General features: G+C 46.8%; 1 protein-coding gene across 3 annotated transcripts in view; it reads left to right on the forward strand.

The window, feature by feature from the left end:
- Positions 1 to 494: 494 nt before the first annotated feature.
- NTN4 (netrin 4) overlaps positions 495 to 17,958 on the forward strand; it is a 47,917-nt gene continuing 30,453 nt past the window's right edge. The window contains exons 1-3 of one of the 3 annotated variants that reach the window (XM_071552047.1): positions 644 to 700; positions 1,453 to 1,484; positions 4,160 to 4,689. In XM_071552047.1, coding sequence (XP_071408148.1) covers positions 1,460 to 1,484; positions 4,160 to 4,689 — 555 coding nt within the window. In that variant the 5' untranslated portion in view covers positions 644 to 700; positions 1,453 to 1,459. Of the gene's footprint in view, positions 701 to 732; positions 754 to 1,452; positions 1,485 to 4,159; positions 4,690 to 17,958 lie in introns of those variants that run through there. The other 2 variants (XM_071552046.1, XM_071552045.1) reach the window with 2 other exon arrangements.

Genomic DNA, 17,958 nt, shown 5'->3' on the forward strand with positions numbered 1-17,958 from the left:
CCCAGAAAAGAAGGGGGAACCTCTTACGTTTACGTGGCTCCATCGTTCTGTTACCAGAAAAGAGCCGATTAAAACCAAAAACGTCGTCAAAGTTGTGAGCGACCCGGGGTTAGTTGCGGTCACGTAAGTGGCTCGTTTAAACCCGAGCCGGGCCAGGGGAAGGCTGCGTTTCACAGCTTCACTTCCACCCTCTCCACCTCGACAGCGCGCCCGCTCTCGGAAGCCGGCGCCTCCAGGGCTTGCCGCGGGAGAGCCCCCTGCCCCGAGGCGCGGGTCTCTCTCTCCGGGGACCAGTCCGCCCGCCTCAAGCTGTCGCGGCAGAGCCACAGAGGCTGCGGGCCGGGGGGTGTGTAGGGTGCCCTGGGCTGCAGTACCGCGCCCGGCCGCGCACCGGCACCAGCCCGGCAGGGCGTGCGGCCCCGGCGGGGAGTGCAGGGAGGGAGGGAGGGCAGAGCGGCGGCGGGCGGGGCGGGGCGGTGCGCGGACGCTGCGCGGCAGGCGGCGGGCGGCGGCGGGGCGGTGCGGTGCGCGGCGGGCGGCGGTGTCGCGCGGGGCGCTGATGCCGCGCGGGGCCGGTCGCGCCGCGGGGCGGCGGGGCGCGCAGGGCGGGCGGCCACGGGGCGCTCAGCCATGGGACGCGGGATGTGGCTGCGGCCGCCGCCGCCGCTGCTGCTGCTGCTGGGAGCCGCCGCCGCTGCAGGTGGGTCGCGACCGGCCGCGCTCGGCGTTCTCCGCCCTCCGCGGGCGTGCGAGGTAGATACGGGCCGTGTGTGCGTGCGTGTGCGTGAGTGGACACAGGCGTGCGCACGGCTGGAGTATCGCACGGAGGTGTGCGCACTGTGTGCCTGTGCATACGCAGGTGTCCGCACATGCCGTGCGTGTCGGTGCGCCGTGTGCGCGGATGTGTGTGGAAGGGCAGGAGTCGGGATGCGTTTCCCCCCCGCATCCTGCGCCTCAGACAAAGAGGGGTCCGGCCGCGCCGCGCTGCGCGGGGTTGCCCTTGCCTGCGGAGCCTCTGCGGGTCGGCGAGGCCGGGTGGCCTCGGGCCGGGACCTGAGTTCGGGGGATGCTGCGGGAGGGGGGCCTGTCCGCGGAACCATGCGGGAGGCAGCGGCGGGGCGCGGAGGGCTCCGCAGGCGCTTTGCGCGGCGATGCCCCGAGCCGTCGGGGTGCGGAGGGCGGCGGGCAGGGCGGAAAGGGTTTTTTCGTAGCCCCTTGCCGTAGCGTAAACATTTTCACGCTCAGAGATGCCCGCAGGGGGGTCCCGCCGCCCCGCAGCAGAGACACTCGGGCATAAACAGTTTGCATAACGCTTTCTTGGCCGGTTGCAAGCCGAGTGCCAATTTTCGCCTTTAAAAAGAAGAAAAAACCCAGATGGGAAACAAACATTTAATCAGGCACAAGATATAAACGAAACGTCGCAAGCCATGTGTTGCTAAAATACTTAAGCAGGAAGCATATGATTTTCCATGGATGTTTTACAGGTGAGTCATGATATTCACTGCGTGCTCTTACTCATTACTGAAGATCCCAGTCCTGTGACATGTACAGTACATAGAACGGGAGGATTTAGGTGGGCAAATGGATTAAGTGCAAGTAGGAAAAGCACCTTTCCCAGGGCTGTGGCAGAGCAGTTGTGAGCTTGTGGCTACCAGCGTGGAACTGTTTATGCTCTCAGTTTGTCCTTTTACTGAATTCTTGTGGCAGCCAGTGTTGCACTAGAAAGCTGTCACTTTTCATAACATGCGGTACTCTGCATCGGTCATGCAATTCTTTTCCAATTCAAGCGAAAACAAACACCCTTTCAGAGGGGTTTCCTCTCCCCCCTTTCATCCCCTGAGATCCACATCTATGTGCCAGCAGCTTTTCTCAAATCCTACTGAAGCCAAGGTCTCTTGCCCCAAATCTGACCCTGGGTGAGGAAGGGACCCTCTATGCCTGGCCCTAGGACAACCGCAGTCACTGACCATGCATGACCAGGGCTGGAGTGTACCCAGAGCTGGGAGCAATTAAATACTCTCAGCTCCCAGGATCTCCCGTGGGATTTGGTAGCGAACTCCTCCTGACTGGGCTCAGACAGAGCCTTGTCCCTGCCCTGGGGACAGTTATGTCAACCTCAGCTGTCCCTCAAACAGCGGTCATGGGAAACCTCCCATTGTCCAGGTCCTCCTCCACTGCATCCCCAGGAGCAGCAGTCAGTGGTGTGCAAAAAAACAAAAGAACTTGATGAATACAAACAATAATCTTAACCTGTCTCATGGTGCTGACTGAGCCCTGCTCTTTCTATCACCTCCCCAAACTGCTTTGCAGTTCTGCAACTGAGGGAACCGCAGTAAATGATCATCTATTTGTTCAGCAGCTAACTACACTGTGTTACACGTAGCCAAAGAACCCAGGAAGGCAGCCAAAGACATAAATTAGGCCAACTACTGGCTGGCCTAACTGATAATATGATAATAGCACTTACATACCTACCCCTCAGGAGACCTACGTAGGCAAGTTAATGTTTATACAACACTTTGAAAAGGATGTTCGGAAGATGTAAGTGATACTAGGTTAACCTTACAATTCTGTTTGTTTACTTTTCTAGAGCAAACGTATTCTGCACAGTTACTATAGGTCATCTCAGACAGCTTTACCAGCACCCCTCAGGAAGCTAATTTGACTGAGCATTTCTTATTCACTAAAAATTTGCAAAGACTGCTTACCCAGTGAAATCCAGAGACTGGATTCAGAAGTGCTTTTTACTGGGTGCGTAGTAAGCAACAGTCCACATCTGTTCTGAAGAATCACTGTAGAAAACCTGTGTAAACCTTTGGTGGGAGAAATATTTTTATCCAGGGTGTTTCTTGAGGAGCAGGAGAAGCGGGGAATGCTGTCAGCCTTGGAATGCTCAGCACTGCTAGTGCGTAATATGGCTTAATTGCAACTATGACACTGTAGACAAAAGCTGAATTAACCCCAGATAAAGGACTTATTGGATGCGAAACTGAAATGACCTTTGGACATAACAAAAATACCAAGAAGACGACATTAATTGGTGCACAAAGCTGATTGTGTATGACTGGCCTGGTGATAAAGAAGACATTATGCACCTCAGATGCTTTGGCCTGCACTCATCCATGTCATTAGAGATGATTTTTTTGTGTCAAACAGTTAGAGTTCATCAAATATAGCCTTGACCTACTCTTATATCTATTAATAAAGAGGTGGAGAGCCCCTAATCACACATTCCTGCACCAGGAGGGTTACAGTGACAATGGTTTCACATTAAACCCCATGGTGATTTTATTTTTCTTTGACACTAACTGTGGATCTTTAAATTCACAAGGCTTTCATAAAAACTTGAACAAAAACCACAGAGCCTCAGCTGTGAGGCATACTGCCAGTATGATTTCAACCAAAGATTCCCCACCACCACCCCTTTACACACATCACTAACAGGCTTTCCAAAACTGAGCAGTGCTTCAGCTAAACACTGATGTCAGCAACAGTTTGAGACTGTGTGGAGATTTGGGGTGGGGACAGAGTGGTGAGAAAGGGTGTGAAGGCTTGAGGTCATTGCTGTCAGGGGATACTCCTGTCACCTCTCTCACCCCCAACATCTGATCTGCTGCATGGTGAGCTGAGTCTCAGCAATGCTGTCCCCCATGGCCATCTCCTGGCCTCGCGGTGGCATGCCGCCTTGGCAGCAGCCTGTCTTCCTTGTGCTTTTATCCACTTCCCCAAGATCCCCTGGATCCCCTGAATTCAGAGACAATAACTGTAGCCATGCCCTTGGAGGCACGGGAGGGCATGGCTACAGTTATTGTCTCTGAAGCCTCAGCCCTGCTCTGGTCCCTCAGGCTGGGAGGGCAAGGTGGAGGTATCTCTCCTGCCTGCTCTATCTTGCATCTCATGGCAGGGATTTTTCCAAGTACAGGGAAAAACTGCAAGGTTTGGGGATGTTTTTTTGCTTTTGTAGACACACTGAGTTCCATGGAGAGCAGCAATGCCACACTGCCCCACAGCCCTGCCAGGGCTCAGCAGGTACCAGTGTCACATGGTCTCAGCAGGGGCAGCATCCCTGAAAAGCATGCTGCAGGGCACATCTGTTCTGATGGGGTGGGATGCTTTCACCTCAGGAGCCGACTTCAGCCCCCCACTGTCTGCCTTGCAGGTCTGGGCGGTGTGGCAGGAGCGAGCAGTCCCTGTGAAAAGGCCTGCAACCCCCGGATGGGCAACCTGGCACATGGGCGGGCACTGCAGACAGAGACGTCCTGTGGGCACAATGCCACTGAGCCCTTCTGCACCTACACGGAGGATGCCCAGCAGCGCTGCAAGCACCCCACCTGCAGCCAGTGCAGCAGAGCCCACGCAGGCCTGGCCCACCCCCCCGCCGCCATGGCTGACTCCCCCTTCCGCCTGCCCCGCACGTGGTGGCAGGCAGCCCAAGATGCCCGCCACGAGACCATCCGTCTGGACCTGGAAGCCACCTTCTACTTCACTCACTTGATTATGGTCTTCAAGTCTCCCAGGCCAGCTGCCATGGTACTGGAACGCTCCCAGGACTTTGGCAAGACATGGAGGCCTTACAAATACTTTGCTGCTAACTGCTCAGACACCTTTGGCCTGGAGGATGATGTGAGGCAGAGAGGAGCTATTTGCACTTCCAGATATTCAAGTCCCTTCCCCTGCACTGGAGGAGAGGTAAGTCTGCCTGGGTTGGGACAGGAAAGCCCCTGCCCAAGCCCCCTTTCTGTCTGCAGTCTCTGCACTGGTGTTCACACTCCATGTTTTATTACACCGGCATCCCTTGTCATTGCAAGTATTTCACAAGGTGAATTAATACAATCCATTCCTAAGTGATGTAGGCACTGCCCTGCCTCTTGCTTTACTGAGCTCATAATCCCTCTCTTTTCCAATAGTTTCTCTCCTTTCACCTGGTTAACCCACACAACTGCAAACTTGGCAGATGCTGCTGATTCCTTGGGAGTGCCAAAGGGAAAGTCACTGTAGATGATCTCCAGACATTACACTCATGTGCTTTTGGAGTGGTGCAAATCAATGTGACTTTAACCAAAATGCAACTATGTTAAAATTAGTGGTCACCAGACTGACTTCTAATAGAAATTGCCTTCACTGAGAAGTAGGCATGTACCCAGACAAGTTAGCTACTGACTACACACTGAAGTATGGTTCCCATAAACCAGGTTATCCAGGTAATTGTCTTTTTTTTTTTCTGTGCACACTTGCATGAAAAGAACTCGAAAATAAGGAAAACATCCCATTTGCTAAGAAAAAAAATACCTGTGAAATTCAGATGATTTTCAGTATCAGAAACAGCAGATAATAAATTATTCATTTGGAGGTGCTACCAATAATACTCTTCCCTTTGGTGCTTAAGCCTGTCCCCAAGTGCTGGAGAGCCTCCCCTGGGAGCCACGGCCATGGAGCTGCCCTCTGGGGCACATCCGTGGTGAGCTGCTCTGGATTTTAAGGGCTGCTCCCTCTAGTGGACTAATTTAATTAACTTGGCTGAAAGTTTGATCAAACTTAAATTTCCTCTCTGGCGTAACACAGAGAAAGGAGAAAGTCTACTTAGTGAATCAGAGAGTCACTTGTATAATTGTAGTTTCTGCTGAGAACTGGTTTTGAGGTAGAACCCTAGTCCTTGGAGACCAGCATTCATGTTGAGAAAAATCATTTATTCAGACCCCTTTGCAATCATTTAACTTCACCTCTACTATGCTTTGGCTAGGAAGCCACTCCACAGAAATACTGAGAGCTGTTTTTTCAGCAAACTGTATCTCAGGAGCCACCCAGTGTCTTGCTCTAGGAAAAGCTTCTGCATGCTCTCATCATCTCAGAAACAAGGATGTCCAGATATATCAGAAAGACCCAGGATGATTATTTCATTAGACTTTAAATCAAATGGCTGGTGAGGTGAAGTGCTTTCTTCTGATGCCACCCTTTGCTCATGCCCTCAAAAAGCTGCCTAAACTTCCTGTTAGGGTGGAATATATAAAGGGGCTTAAAGCAAAGTGAAGAAAGACTTTTCACTGTGGCCTATTCTGACAGGACAAAGGGCAACAGTTTTAAACTGAAATTGATTTAAATTGGACATAAGACATTTTTTTATTATGAGGGTCATGAGGCGCTGGAAGAGGTTGCCCACAGAAGCTGTGGATGCCCCATCACTGGAAGTGTCCAAGGTCAGGTTGGATGGGGCTTTGAGCAACCTGATCTACTGAAATATGTCCCTGCTCACAGCAGGGGTGTTGTACTAGATGATCTTTAAAGGTCTCGTCCCATCCAAACCATTCTGTGGTTCTGAAATAGGGCTGTCTACAAAATGGGACCTACAAAAGAAAGGATGTACTGGGAATTTTTCAGGCGCTCAGCACTTGTGCCAGCCTCTGTCTCCCACCACCTGAATCATAAAGCTATGCCAACCCATGATGCAGGGCAGAGACTGAAATCCATAATTCTCAGGCCAGCCAGTGTGACATGTCTGGGATATATCACTTATGCACTCCTTTTTCAGCTTTCCAGGGATTGTGACTCAGGGATCAGAAACCCAGGACATCACACAGGGCAGTCTTTGCCTTCTTTGTGTTAGGTCCTACATAGCTAGCACCCCAGTGCAGTTTTCATTGTGGTCACCCCAGCGATGTCCCTGCATACCAGGATGGGGACTGTACCTGGAGAGACTTGATGCAAATCCCGATCTCCAGCCAGCTCCTCTGAGGATTGTTACACTATGTGGAGACAGAAGAATCAAGGTCCTATATGTAGAAACCAATGCCTATCTCAAGAAGAAAAGTAATTTGGTGGTGTTTGATGCATCTGTAGTAGCATGCTGCAAAAACAGGCTATGTACCAAGCTTGCTTCTGTGGGATCTCTTCTGTTGGCATCGCTTTAGTCTGTGTTACTGCCAAGAAGTTATAAAAGTCAAGAACACTGAATTATTACAAGTTTTAAACAAATGTTGCATCCAAGGGGCTAGAGCTTAGAAGAAGCTTTTGCTTATATGGCACACTTCAGTTCTCAGCACTTAAACACCACTTTTTACCTGCAAAGTAATAGCAGCAGCTCTCTGGTGACCAGATGGCAAGCCTGCATGCTTAGCAAATATCCCATTTAATTTATTACAGAGTGCTACATTCCAGCAATTACTTGTAGCTGCCAATAGCAACATGTATCTCACCTAAAGAAACATCAGAGTTTTGTGTTCTGTTTGGAGTTATGTTGTGCTTTACTCCCACTTTTGTTGGTACCTAATTTCAGACATATGGAAACAGTAATTTCACTTGAAACAGTGGTTTCAAATATGCAGTCATCAGAAATGTCCAGGTTTGAAGGGTATTATTCATTGCAACTCAGCTATCACAGTTTTCTTTAAAGGGCAAATACAACATCTGTAAGTGCTACTGGAATTCTTTTTAGAATTTCTTTAACTGTAATGTAGCAACTGTAACACATGATCTAAATTGTGTCACATTGTCTGTATACCATTTCCTCGCACTTCAGACATTTCAACGCTGCACGTGCATTTCTGGGCACGGTGTAAGGGCTTGCAGGATTTTTCAGGATGATGCAGTCTCTGCATGCTGCTGGCACCTTGCTCACTGCCACCTATCCTCTTGGATGAGCAGTTTGCCTCAGGTGGTGGTGACTCACCCCAAATGGCACTAAAGCTTGGCACAGACCTGTGGCTTGTTGGGTTGGCGGTTTCTGGTTTTAGCCCTCTCTGCAAGGAGCAAGTGGTGCTGTTCTGCTTGCATTTCTGCCCATCATTGCAGTGCCTGCAAGCCCCAATTCAGTGCAGCAGTGAGCAGAATTCCATAGTACTCCTGGGCTTATAGGCTCTTTTCAATATATCTCCTGTCTTAATTTGGGTCAAAGGTGTATCTGCTTCAGTTTTTATTGCAAAGAAAGATCAGACTTTTTATATTCTGCCTTCATCATCATCACAAGTCACTCCTTAGATGCCTACTTCAACTTTTATGACAAAAATCCTCCCTTGTTAGAATTTGCTATGATGTTGATCTTAAGCAGATTTATGGTGGCACAGAAAGCAAGCTGCCAAGCCTCCAGGTTCATTTCAAAGGTTCAGACCTCAGAAATGCTGCAATGCCTCTGGGAGATGCCTTTCATCCTTCTGTAGTAGTGCGGCTCAGGCTTCCCTTTGCAGTGGTGGGACTGGGGTGGTGGACAACACTGGGACAGCAGTATGTTTGGAAGGTGGCACCATGCTGGAGTCACTAAGATGGGTGCCACCACAGTGGTGGGAACCAGAAGAGGTAATGGTATCACATGCCATGTGTGGCACTTGGAATATCTACTGATGAGTAGAATCATCTTTTCAGGGACTTCACAGGTCTCTACTTTTCTTTGCTACCTGTCCCTAAGGCTGCAAAACCATCGGATACATTTATCATCTGATCCGGATGCTTCTGAGTCCTCCACCCTGAAGCAGGCAAGAGTGGAAGATCTGCAGCAGCCTGGTGGTGGGATTAGGAGGGAAGGGACAGATCTGTACATAAGCGCAGAGGAAAGAGGTTGAATGGAATGGCTGCATGTTTTGAACACTGCACTAATGCCTTGGGTTTGGTCTAGTTGGCTTTCTCGGTGGAAGCATGAGTTCAGAGGTCAGCATGTGCTCTGTAGGGAACAGGAAAGGAGGCACATGGTGGGTGCCTACCTCCTGTCTTGGCATCCCAGGCACTTAATGCATCCTTTTCAGCAATTCATCTGTAGGCTGGCACTGCTTTCAGGAGTTCTCACTGTTCAACACCTAGGGCCAGGCTGTCCCCCACTACGAGGCCTGTCTGGTGTGGGTGAAGGAGAAGCAGGAAGGAGGAAGAAACCTTGCTGCAACCAACCTGAGTTTCCAGCAAGCTCCAAGCATCCACCTATTTCAGGGATTGGGATTTGCAGTTTTGTGAGAGGGACAAGAACCTGCTTCCCTATCAGGGAATAATTTCAGATCAGCCTCATGTAGAGGGGTTGTTATAGACTTTCCCTATGCTTAATTTAGTGAATTAATTGTTTCACAGCAGCAGCTTATTTAGCATAGGCAGAAACCTCTAAATGCTAGTCTTGTATCATCAATGCTCTAAGAGAAAGGCTAAGGCCAAGTTTTAGCCTGAATCATACAAATACACTACAAATCATGAGTATTTTCATTGTTTTTTGGGTGTATCCCTTCAGCCATATTAATGCAAGGGAAATGAGAACTGGATTCACACAATCTGATCTAAGTAAACATGATGCAGAAATAAACTCTTTTAGCTTCATGCTCAGACAGGAATACTAATTTTACTAGTATGTCTAAAAGGCTATCTTCCCTCCCGTAGTTCAAATCATATTAATATTTCCAATACTCTAATTTTAAAATTATCCTCGGCTAGAGATCACTGTTGAGGGCTTATCAGAAAGGGGCCCTTAACAGATGTTAATTCTTTAACTGTGAGTAACTGTCCACTCTGCAATGCAATTATCTCATTCACTTTACATTCCCATCTGTGGTCATTTCAGATTAGCTCGCCTGAGTGTCCCCATTTAGACAAGCTCCAGGATAAAAGGGCTTACTGAAGCAGAGTCTCCTTGACAAGATTTTAGTAAATTAGTAACTTATTTTAGTGTTCATGTATTCAGAATACTGCTAATAAATCACATGGAGACCTCAGCTATTGTTGCTGTTTTCTATTAATAGGAGAGGCATATTTACAGCTTGACTGTATTCCAGCAGCAAACTCTAATATGCTTTTAAATTGTGAAACATCACATGGCACTGTTTTGTTGTGGGATGCATGTCTTACTGAGTATTTTATTGATCTCATGCATTCTGTAGCAGAAAAACCATATGTTTTGCCTTGCAGTGTAACTGCATGCAGCCTGTCTCTGTTCCTTAAGGATTTGGACACCAGTGCCACTGGTTCTACCTGTAATTTGCTGTGTAGAGCAGAACTAAATTGTGTCCTTCTACTCACAATTCTGACTCTGACAGACAGTGAGGAGTTGTAGCACTTGATAACAAAAATAGGAGTAAAGATCCTCAGTGATTTTTATTTTTGAGTCCTGATTTTGCAATGTAGAAACTTCTGCCTGGTTTTTGGTTTTTTGGGGTTTGTTTGCCTTTTAGGCTTGGTTTTCAAGCTTATCATTGTTGTCCTTAACTGAAGCTACATTTTCATTGCATTGAGATCCTCTAAGGATCTTCTGGATAACAGGAGATTTGAGTTCAATCACTCGTAGGACTTGGGATTCCACAAAGAACCTGGGGAAAAATGCAAAAATAACCTTGAAACAGCCTGGGATATCAACCCATTAGAGGGCTGCAAACAGCTTTTTAATTGCCCTGTGCCACTGATGTCTGCACAAACACCCAAACAGATGAGAAGGAAGGAGGGATCCTGCCTGGTGTTCCACAATGCTCAAGACCTGTGAGGACACAGCTAGGGAACTACATTTTCAAGTTCTATTTCTACACTTCGTATAAGTACACCATATAGGAAAAAGACCTCTTTAACAGTGTGATCCTGATGATCCTGTCTTTGGGAAAACATGAATTGTCAAGCTCTGTTCAGAAATGCCATGTGCAAAGGATAGTGTGTTCAGCTGGGAGTGACTGGGGTGGTGGCCAAGCCCAGTCCAGCTCTTTACATTATATCAGTTAATCTAGCAAGACGTGTGGACTATTATTTCATAAGCACAAGAATAATGATTTGTAGGGGAATAGTTAATGAGATGAAGTAAATTAAGCTAGACTAAAGTCAAGGAAATTATGTAGGAACCTAGAAGCCCCAGGCTGTAGCAAGTGGTCCTTCAGCAATAGCAGTAGCAGCAGACCGGCAGGACACCATCTCACTGCCAGTCACTTTGCTGATCACTGGGGTAAAGTATCTCTTGGCTTGGCCCCCAAGCCTTCCTTCCTGGTGGGGAAGCCTGTCTTCCCAAGCTCACTGCTGGCTTGGAATTCCCATGTTTCTAACAGTGAAGGGGAGGAGCTTCTCCCTTCAAGTAATGGGGCTGCAAAAAGCAAATTCTGGGAAAAGTGGAAACCTGAGCTTAGTTTTCACCTGAACAGGAGACAGGGCCCATTCTGGACACACATGGAGATGAACCTTTGGTCTCTGGCAAATTTTACCATGAAAGATGCTTTAGAGCTTGGTCACAAACAAGGCTGAGTGACACAATTGTTGTTTTCTGGGCACCAGCACCTGCCTTTTAAGTTTTCCATATGTGGAGTACCAGGCACAATACTGCCAGATCTGTGGACCAGGTTGTGAAATCCCTCCCCCTCTCCCATAGGCCATCCAGAGGAAGTGACTTGTCCCATTATGTGGCTCCCTGGATGCTCAGCATCTCTGCAGGACCAGGGCATGTGAAGAACAAGATGCTTCTCCAACCTGCCCCATGATCCTCTGCATGATTCTTCCCATTACAGCTAGCCCATGGGACTGTCTGCTTTCCTTCATGGCTTTCCCAGTGCTTTTGGCACTTGGATGTTGGCCCTCTGCTTGGCCAGCTCTTGAAATGCAGCTGCCTCTGGGATGGAGCGTAGCCAGTGTTTAACAGTGCATATTGGCAGTCCCCCATTTAGAGCAGCAAGTTTCTAACTCCTTCTGGATCAACTTCCAGTTATGGCTAAAACAAATTAGTCTTCGGAGAGAGCTTGACGAGTGTGTGAAAGGGGGTATATTGTATGCTGCCAACAGCAGGAGGGAATGGGTCCCAGGTCTCCAAGAGAGCTTTTCCAAGCTTCTTGTGTAGGACGTGAAGAGCAGTGTACCCATATGAAACAAGAGGAGTTTGGGTAGGGAGAATTTAATTCTCTAAATTGGCATCTGGCCTTCTTAGGGGACTGTTGCTTCCCTTGAGAAAAGTGCCACCGGATTTTAACGGTGCTGCCAGAGCCTCTCTTCAGGCACTGCACCCCATGGCTCCATTTCACAGTTCATTTTTGTCATTAAGAGAAGACTAGCTCACTTATTCAGCTCCCAGTTCTTTGCCTGGGTAGTAGGGCTGCCATGTTTCACTTTGGGGTTCCTGGATACAACCAGTTACATGGGAAGTGTGTAACCTAAAGCAATGTATTGACATCTCTCAGAAGTTTTGGATCAAAAGCTCATTTGAGATTAATCACCATGCAACAGAGTGTCAGTGTGAGATATCCAGTCTGAGAATGTTTGGAACCCTTCACAAATGGTGAAGTCTTCAAGTTCTCCCTGGGCAGCATTTTCAGGAAGAAAATAAGTTAATGTCCAGAACCCAGCTTACTAGACACGTATGCTATGAGTCTTTTATCACAGTCTCTGCAGCATCCCTCATTCCAGTCATCAGAATCTATAGTTATGGGTTGAAAGAGGGCTGCTATTTCTTGTGACTTTTCTGACAGTGTGTATTTACATATAATTCAGATAGGTGTTCTTTTTCCTAAAATTAGTGTAGCTCATGGTAACTGGGATTTTAAACAGCCAGTCTTATACACATGAAGTCTTTTCATTATAAACAGGAGCAATTGAAAAATATTCATTAAATTGTGTTACTTAGGCTGAAAGAAATCCCCTTGATCCTTAGTACTGTTGCAGTTACTGACACACTAACCTGCTGCCTTTCAGGCTTTTGCCATGGTGTGTTGTGCTCAGCAGCTTTTAAAAGTGTTATTCTGTGGCTCTGGGGAGTGAGCCAGCTTTTCTTACAGCCTTGACAATGAAGAAGCAAGTCCAGTTCTTTGTCTGGCTCTTTGGAGGTAGCTCCACATTTTCCTGGTCTTCCATATGCACAACAGGTACTGCCAGCAGGCCAAGGCTCAGGACATAAATCTTTGTGGGAATAGGGAAAGGAGGGAATTGCTGGAGGGAAGATCATTTAAATACCATCTTCTTGCTGATGGGTCAAAGGACTACTTCATATAATCAACTGAAATGTGCTGGTTCATTTTCCTATGCAGGATAGTGCAGCCTTGGAACAGTAATTCTAAACATGAGAAAAAAGCAGGAATTGTTTTCCTTGATAGTACATCACCAATAATATCATGCATCTGGAGGGGTTTGTGAGCCAAGAAACTGAGTGTTTCTGCCTGTTTAATGAGTGAAAGTAGTGATTAAATAAAAATAAAAAAAGTCATTGTGGAATAAATTGTCAATTATTGGAGAAGCACTGTTAACTGGCGATGAAGAAATCCAAATGTTTTGTGCTGTAGAGAGGTTTTTCTGGTAAGAATGTTACTTTTGTGATCATCGGCAGCATGAAGCCAGGAATGACCTAACTGTTTCATTTTCATCTAATGTAATTGTGTGGTGAGATGTTGAAGAGAAGCTGAGAAGATGGCTCTCTTTTGATTGATTATTGCCAGATATTTCAGCGATGCTGGAGAAATCCCAAGGCTCTTGCCTAGTTTTCCTTGTGCCTTTTCCAGCCCCTTATTGTCCAGCTGCTGCATGTGAATAGGAGCTCTTCCCATGCTGCTTCTCACTTTGGAGAATGGCAGAACAATGCCTTGAGTTTCCCAAAAGATAGAAGTTGCCTTGGTATAAATTAATTTGCAAGGGCCAATTTCTGAAATAGCTGGATTTTCCTCCTGAAGTCTTTGTAAGATTGCATAACTTCTGGATGGTGAGACAAGGGATTAGTTGCTTTGACTTGCATGCAGGAAAAACTGCAGAAGAACTGTAGGCATGGGCCAAATGCTGTTCTTTGTCAAACTATACAAAGCAGCCTTGTTAAAGTTGCTGCAGGAGTGCTATTCCTTCAGTGTCTCAAGGAGCTCAGAGGCTGCTACTGGTGGTAGACAGTGGGTTTCTGTCATCATTGCTTGGGGATGTTGATTGACTGCTTAACATTGTGACCTGAAAGACAGGCTCCACTGCTCACTGTGATCTTGTCTCTGATCGTCTCCTCTCCGCAGTGGCAAGGCAGGTTTTCCAATTTCTGTTGTTCATCTCATCCAGGTGATGCTGTAGAGTGCACCATGAGAAAGGTCAGATCGCTCCACAAGAAAAAGAGAAGCTCTTCTCTGAAATCCACTTGGTCTGACATGCAGAAAAACAAAGAAGTGTATTAGAGGAGCTGGTGTGTAATACCTGCCCAGCTTAGGCCAATAAACTTTTCACACCACATAAATAATTTACAGCATCTGTCAAAAATTCTTCTTTTAGCCTACGGTCATTGCAGTGAACATAGCACAGAGATATACATGGGTTTCTGTCCTAAAACCCTGTTGCTTGAAATGGTAATGTGTGAAATAATTCTGTTTTGTCAGTAGAAGGTACTAGTATTGTGGCGGTGCAGCCTTCTTCCTGGGGAGCAGTGGTCCACCAGGTTTGATTTTGTGAAGGAAAGAGATTGTTTTCATAAAACTTCCAGGCACTTAACACCTTTAAGTTACATCTTCAAAAGGTAGATGAAGTTAGACAATAGTTTCAAGTTTTTAGAGTGGCCTGATGGACAGGTACATGGATACACATGCAGTGCAATGGCACAAGGCCTGGTTCAGTAGGGAACTAACTTTACAAATAAAACACTCAAGAGCGAGCCAAAGAGAGAGCCTGGCAGAAACTGACCACACTGATGCAGAAAATCCCTGGCAACTGAACTACTGACTGAGAGGATAAATGCATGCATGGAGTTATGCCCTCAATACTGAAACTGGGAGACAAGAAAAACCTATCTGTAGGATACCTGTCTCTCTCAGAGGATGTACGTGGGTAAGGAATCTTTCGGTTGTTGCAGGCACTATGCCTGGTGGTTACACCATGCATCTGACAGTCAGGGTGCTCAAGCTGCTCCTGTACTAGCAGGGCTGAGCTTAAACCAGGCAGCTCCTGTGTCAGAGGCTTCCCACTGTAAAAAAGAAGGGTCCCAAAGGTTTCAGGGCAGATAGGACTGTTCCTGCTTCACAGAGGTACCAAATTAGATTCATTGCTGCAGCATGAGTCTTGCTGCACGGCACAGCAAACCTTGGAAATCAAGCCATCCTCACATTAACAGTGAGACAGTCTCACCTCAGTCTCTCCTACACATGTCGTGGGATGAGAGGCTTAATTACTCTTTCCTAGGAAGACACAAAGGCACAAGCACAGAACAGTCTTAGCTCCAGGTTTCCTCTGCTGCACTGAAGGGTGACTGATCAGGGATGTGCAAAAGAGGTGTGAGGACACCCTCTTTGAAGTGGCAGCACCTGTCTGGCATTGGATTGCTGCAGATAAATTTACATCCAGCTCCATCTAATCAGGCTTTTGTGGTGATAATGAGCTTATTGCTCCTCATGCAGTTTCTTGGGTGAAAGTTGAAACCAGACACTGTGACAGGTTGACATTATAGACAGCCCCAGCTGGCACACGTATTGCATCATTATTACTATTTGTTCAGTTACACATTTCTACAAACCAGCCTAATTGCTCCCTGTCAGCTTTCCATAATATTTACCAAGAGAATTTACTACTTTTAACTTTTACATCTATAGAGCAGGAGAGCTTAATTGTCCCAATAAAATTTCCCAGCTAAACTTCTCTGAACAAGACCAGCCAGGGCTGAAAGCAGTTGCCACTTTTGGGTAGTCCCTACAGGAGAGGTCCTAGGCTGTTGGATGGGCTGGGCTGGCCATGGAGGGAGGCACAGGGGGACAGGGTGCAGGCATGCAGTGGTTGGGGCATGGCAGAGACGTACCACACAGAGAGTGTAATATGGACCCTCTCAGCTTGCACAGCTGGGGCCTGTGTGCACAAGCAGTTGTGAGGTGGTGCTGGGCATATTGCTCGAAATCTTGGAGCCAGGACATCAGGATGACGGTTCACCTTCACCTCAGCCCCAGCACAAGGCAGACAGTGCCTACCCTCAGCTGCTTGTTGTGCTCAAGAGGAAATTTTTCAGGAGTCAGAGGGTTGAGGTCCTGGACATGCTGGCAGAGCTCCACCACTGCATTTATTGCCTACATTTTCTGAGCCTTTTCCAGATCACTTCCAGTGATGTGGAGATTCAACAGGGCCCCATAATATAGGCCAATTAAGCATACTTACTTAGTGCCTGCATACCAAGAGTCACAGCAGACTCCTAAAGAAAACTTTAACTTTTCTGTTAAACACTTACCTAGACATCACATGCTGTTTAGTGAGGTAGTGCACATCCCCTATTGCTTTTGCTGTCTATCTGGAGAAGACCACAAACCTTACATTCTTTTTATTCATATTATTTTTTCTTGTGTTCCTGTCAAATGCATTGAAAGGAGTAAAACTACAAAACAAAATAAATAAAGCGGTACTGAATTTATCAAATGCCCATGACCCAATTAGATGAATCACTAGTATGCACAAGTCATTATTGTAGAGTACTTATAGTTACATTTTCATGCATCCAGGTCAGAAAATACAGGATAGAGTTTATCAGTTTCTTTTGGAAAGAAATCACAGATCACTTCATGCAATGTTACTACCTTGATTTTCATTTACAACCAAATAAAAATGTGGTTTTGTTTTTAATATTTGTTTATTACTCTTATTTCTGTCTTATTCCTATTTGTTAGCTTGTTCCCATATGCATGTGCTTCTTGAGTCTCCACTTATTCTTTGTAATATTTTGATGCTGTCATTTCCTGATGCCTTCCTGGCTGAGCGTGACACCCCTGGCTAGGTGCAGGGACCCAGGGAACAGGTACCTGCACAGCAGCTGCTGATCCCTGTCCACAACCTCTGTGACTGTGCCTATTTCTGACAGTCTTTGAGGAAGCCACTTTTTGTGGATCACGCATATCTCTTCAATGTCATGGGCATTTGTGTCCCAAAGGGTGCCCGTTTTATCACTGTGAACACTTGAGTCCTGACAAAGGTCCAGGCCCTCCAGTGGAGCCTGCAGCAGTCCAAGATGGGCCTATGACTCATCAAAACGCCTTGGCTCCTGGCAAATGTTTCATTGGTTTTGTTGACTTCCTCTGGCAGCTTTTACTTCAGAGCCTGCTTTATTGCTGTCACAATCACTCATTAGCATTTTCCTTCCCACTGTGAAGATATATATAAAGATGTCCTTTCATTACCTCTTGTGTGTAAACATACTTGGGTACTTCTTGCAAAGGGACTTCGTGTATTTATATAGCAAGGTCATTGTGGTGCATGTGGTTACTTGAGTGCACCATGTTCATGGCTGCTGCTTTATTATATCCAGGGCTGCATTGCTGCATCTGTGGAATGGTAAGAAGCTCAGGCTTCTTCTGCCACTAAAACCTGTGAAGTAATCAACAGAGTAAGAGTTGCTCATGACAGCCCATAAGGAAATCGAAATGCTGTGAACATTTATTAGAGGATGTTTATGTAATGATGTGCCCAAAATGCAGACAGCTACAGTGGTCTGGCTGAAGAGCAGAATATTTTCACTCCATGGCATATGCAAGGCACTGTGGGACAGCTTATCCGCTCCTGCTCCTCTGGAAGTGGAGTGGGCGTCCACTGGGATTGGAGTTGGCTCCCTCCTGGCACCACCAGGCATCACACCCAGAGGGTCAGGGGAGCCCAGCTCTCTCGAGGCATAGCAATGGCATTCCTCACTCAGGGATTGCAGACTGCAGTTCCTATTTGGCTGTGTCTAGAGACCACCACCACACCAAAAATTCCCTGTGCAACTTGTAAATCACTCATCTACTGATGTCGCTTCATGCAAACATTGCATTTATTGGATGTGGGATCCAACAGCATAATTCCATGTGATGTGGAAGGAACATTACCCCAAATACTAGACATTTTGTTTTAAAGACAGTGGTTCTTTTTATTTGCCTCCTGGCTTGTGACATTTGTGATCAGATATAAGATATTGCTAGATACTTAATTTTAAGTGGAAGCTGAGATAAAGATTCAGTTCCTGGGACTGTGTTTAAGAAGAATCCCAAATATCAAGATATATATCAAGCTAGCAACACTGGGAAAGAAAATAACTTTCTGATGGGATATAATATTGCATGTAAAGCATAGGAGTCCTCCAGG

The sequence above is a fragment of the Pithys albifrons genome, chromosome 3, assembly GCF_047495875.1.
Source record: "Pithys albifrons albifrons isolate INPA30051 chromosome 3, PitAlb_v1, whole genome shotgun sequence".
Classification (NCBI taxonomy): domain Eukaryota; kingdom Metazoa; phylum Chordata; class Aves; order Passeriformes; family Thamnophilidae; genus Pithys; species Pithys albifrons.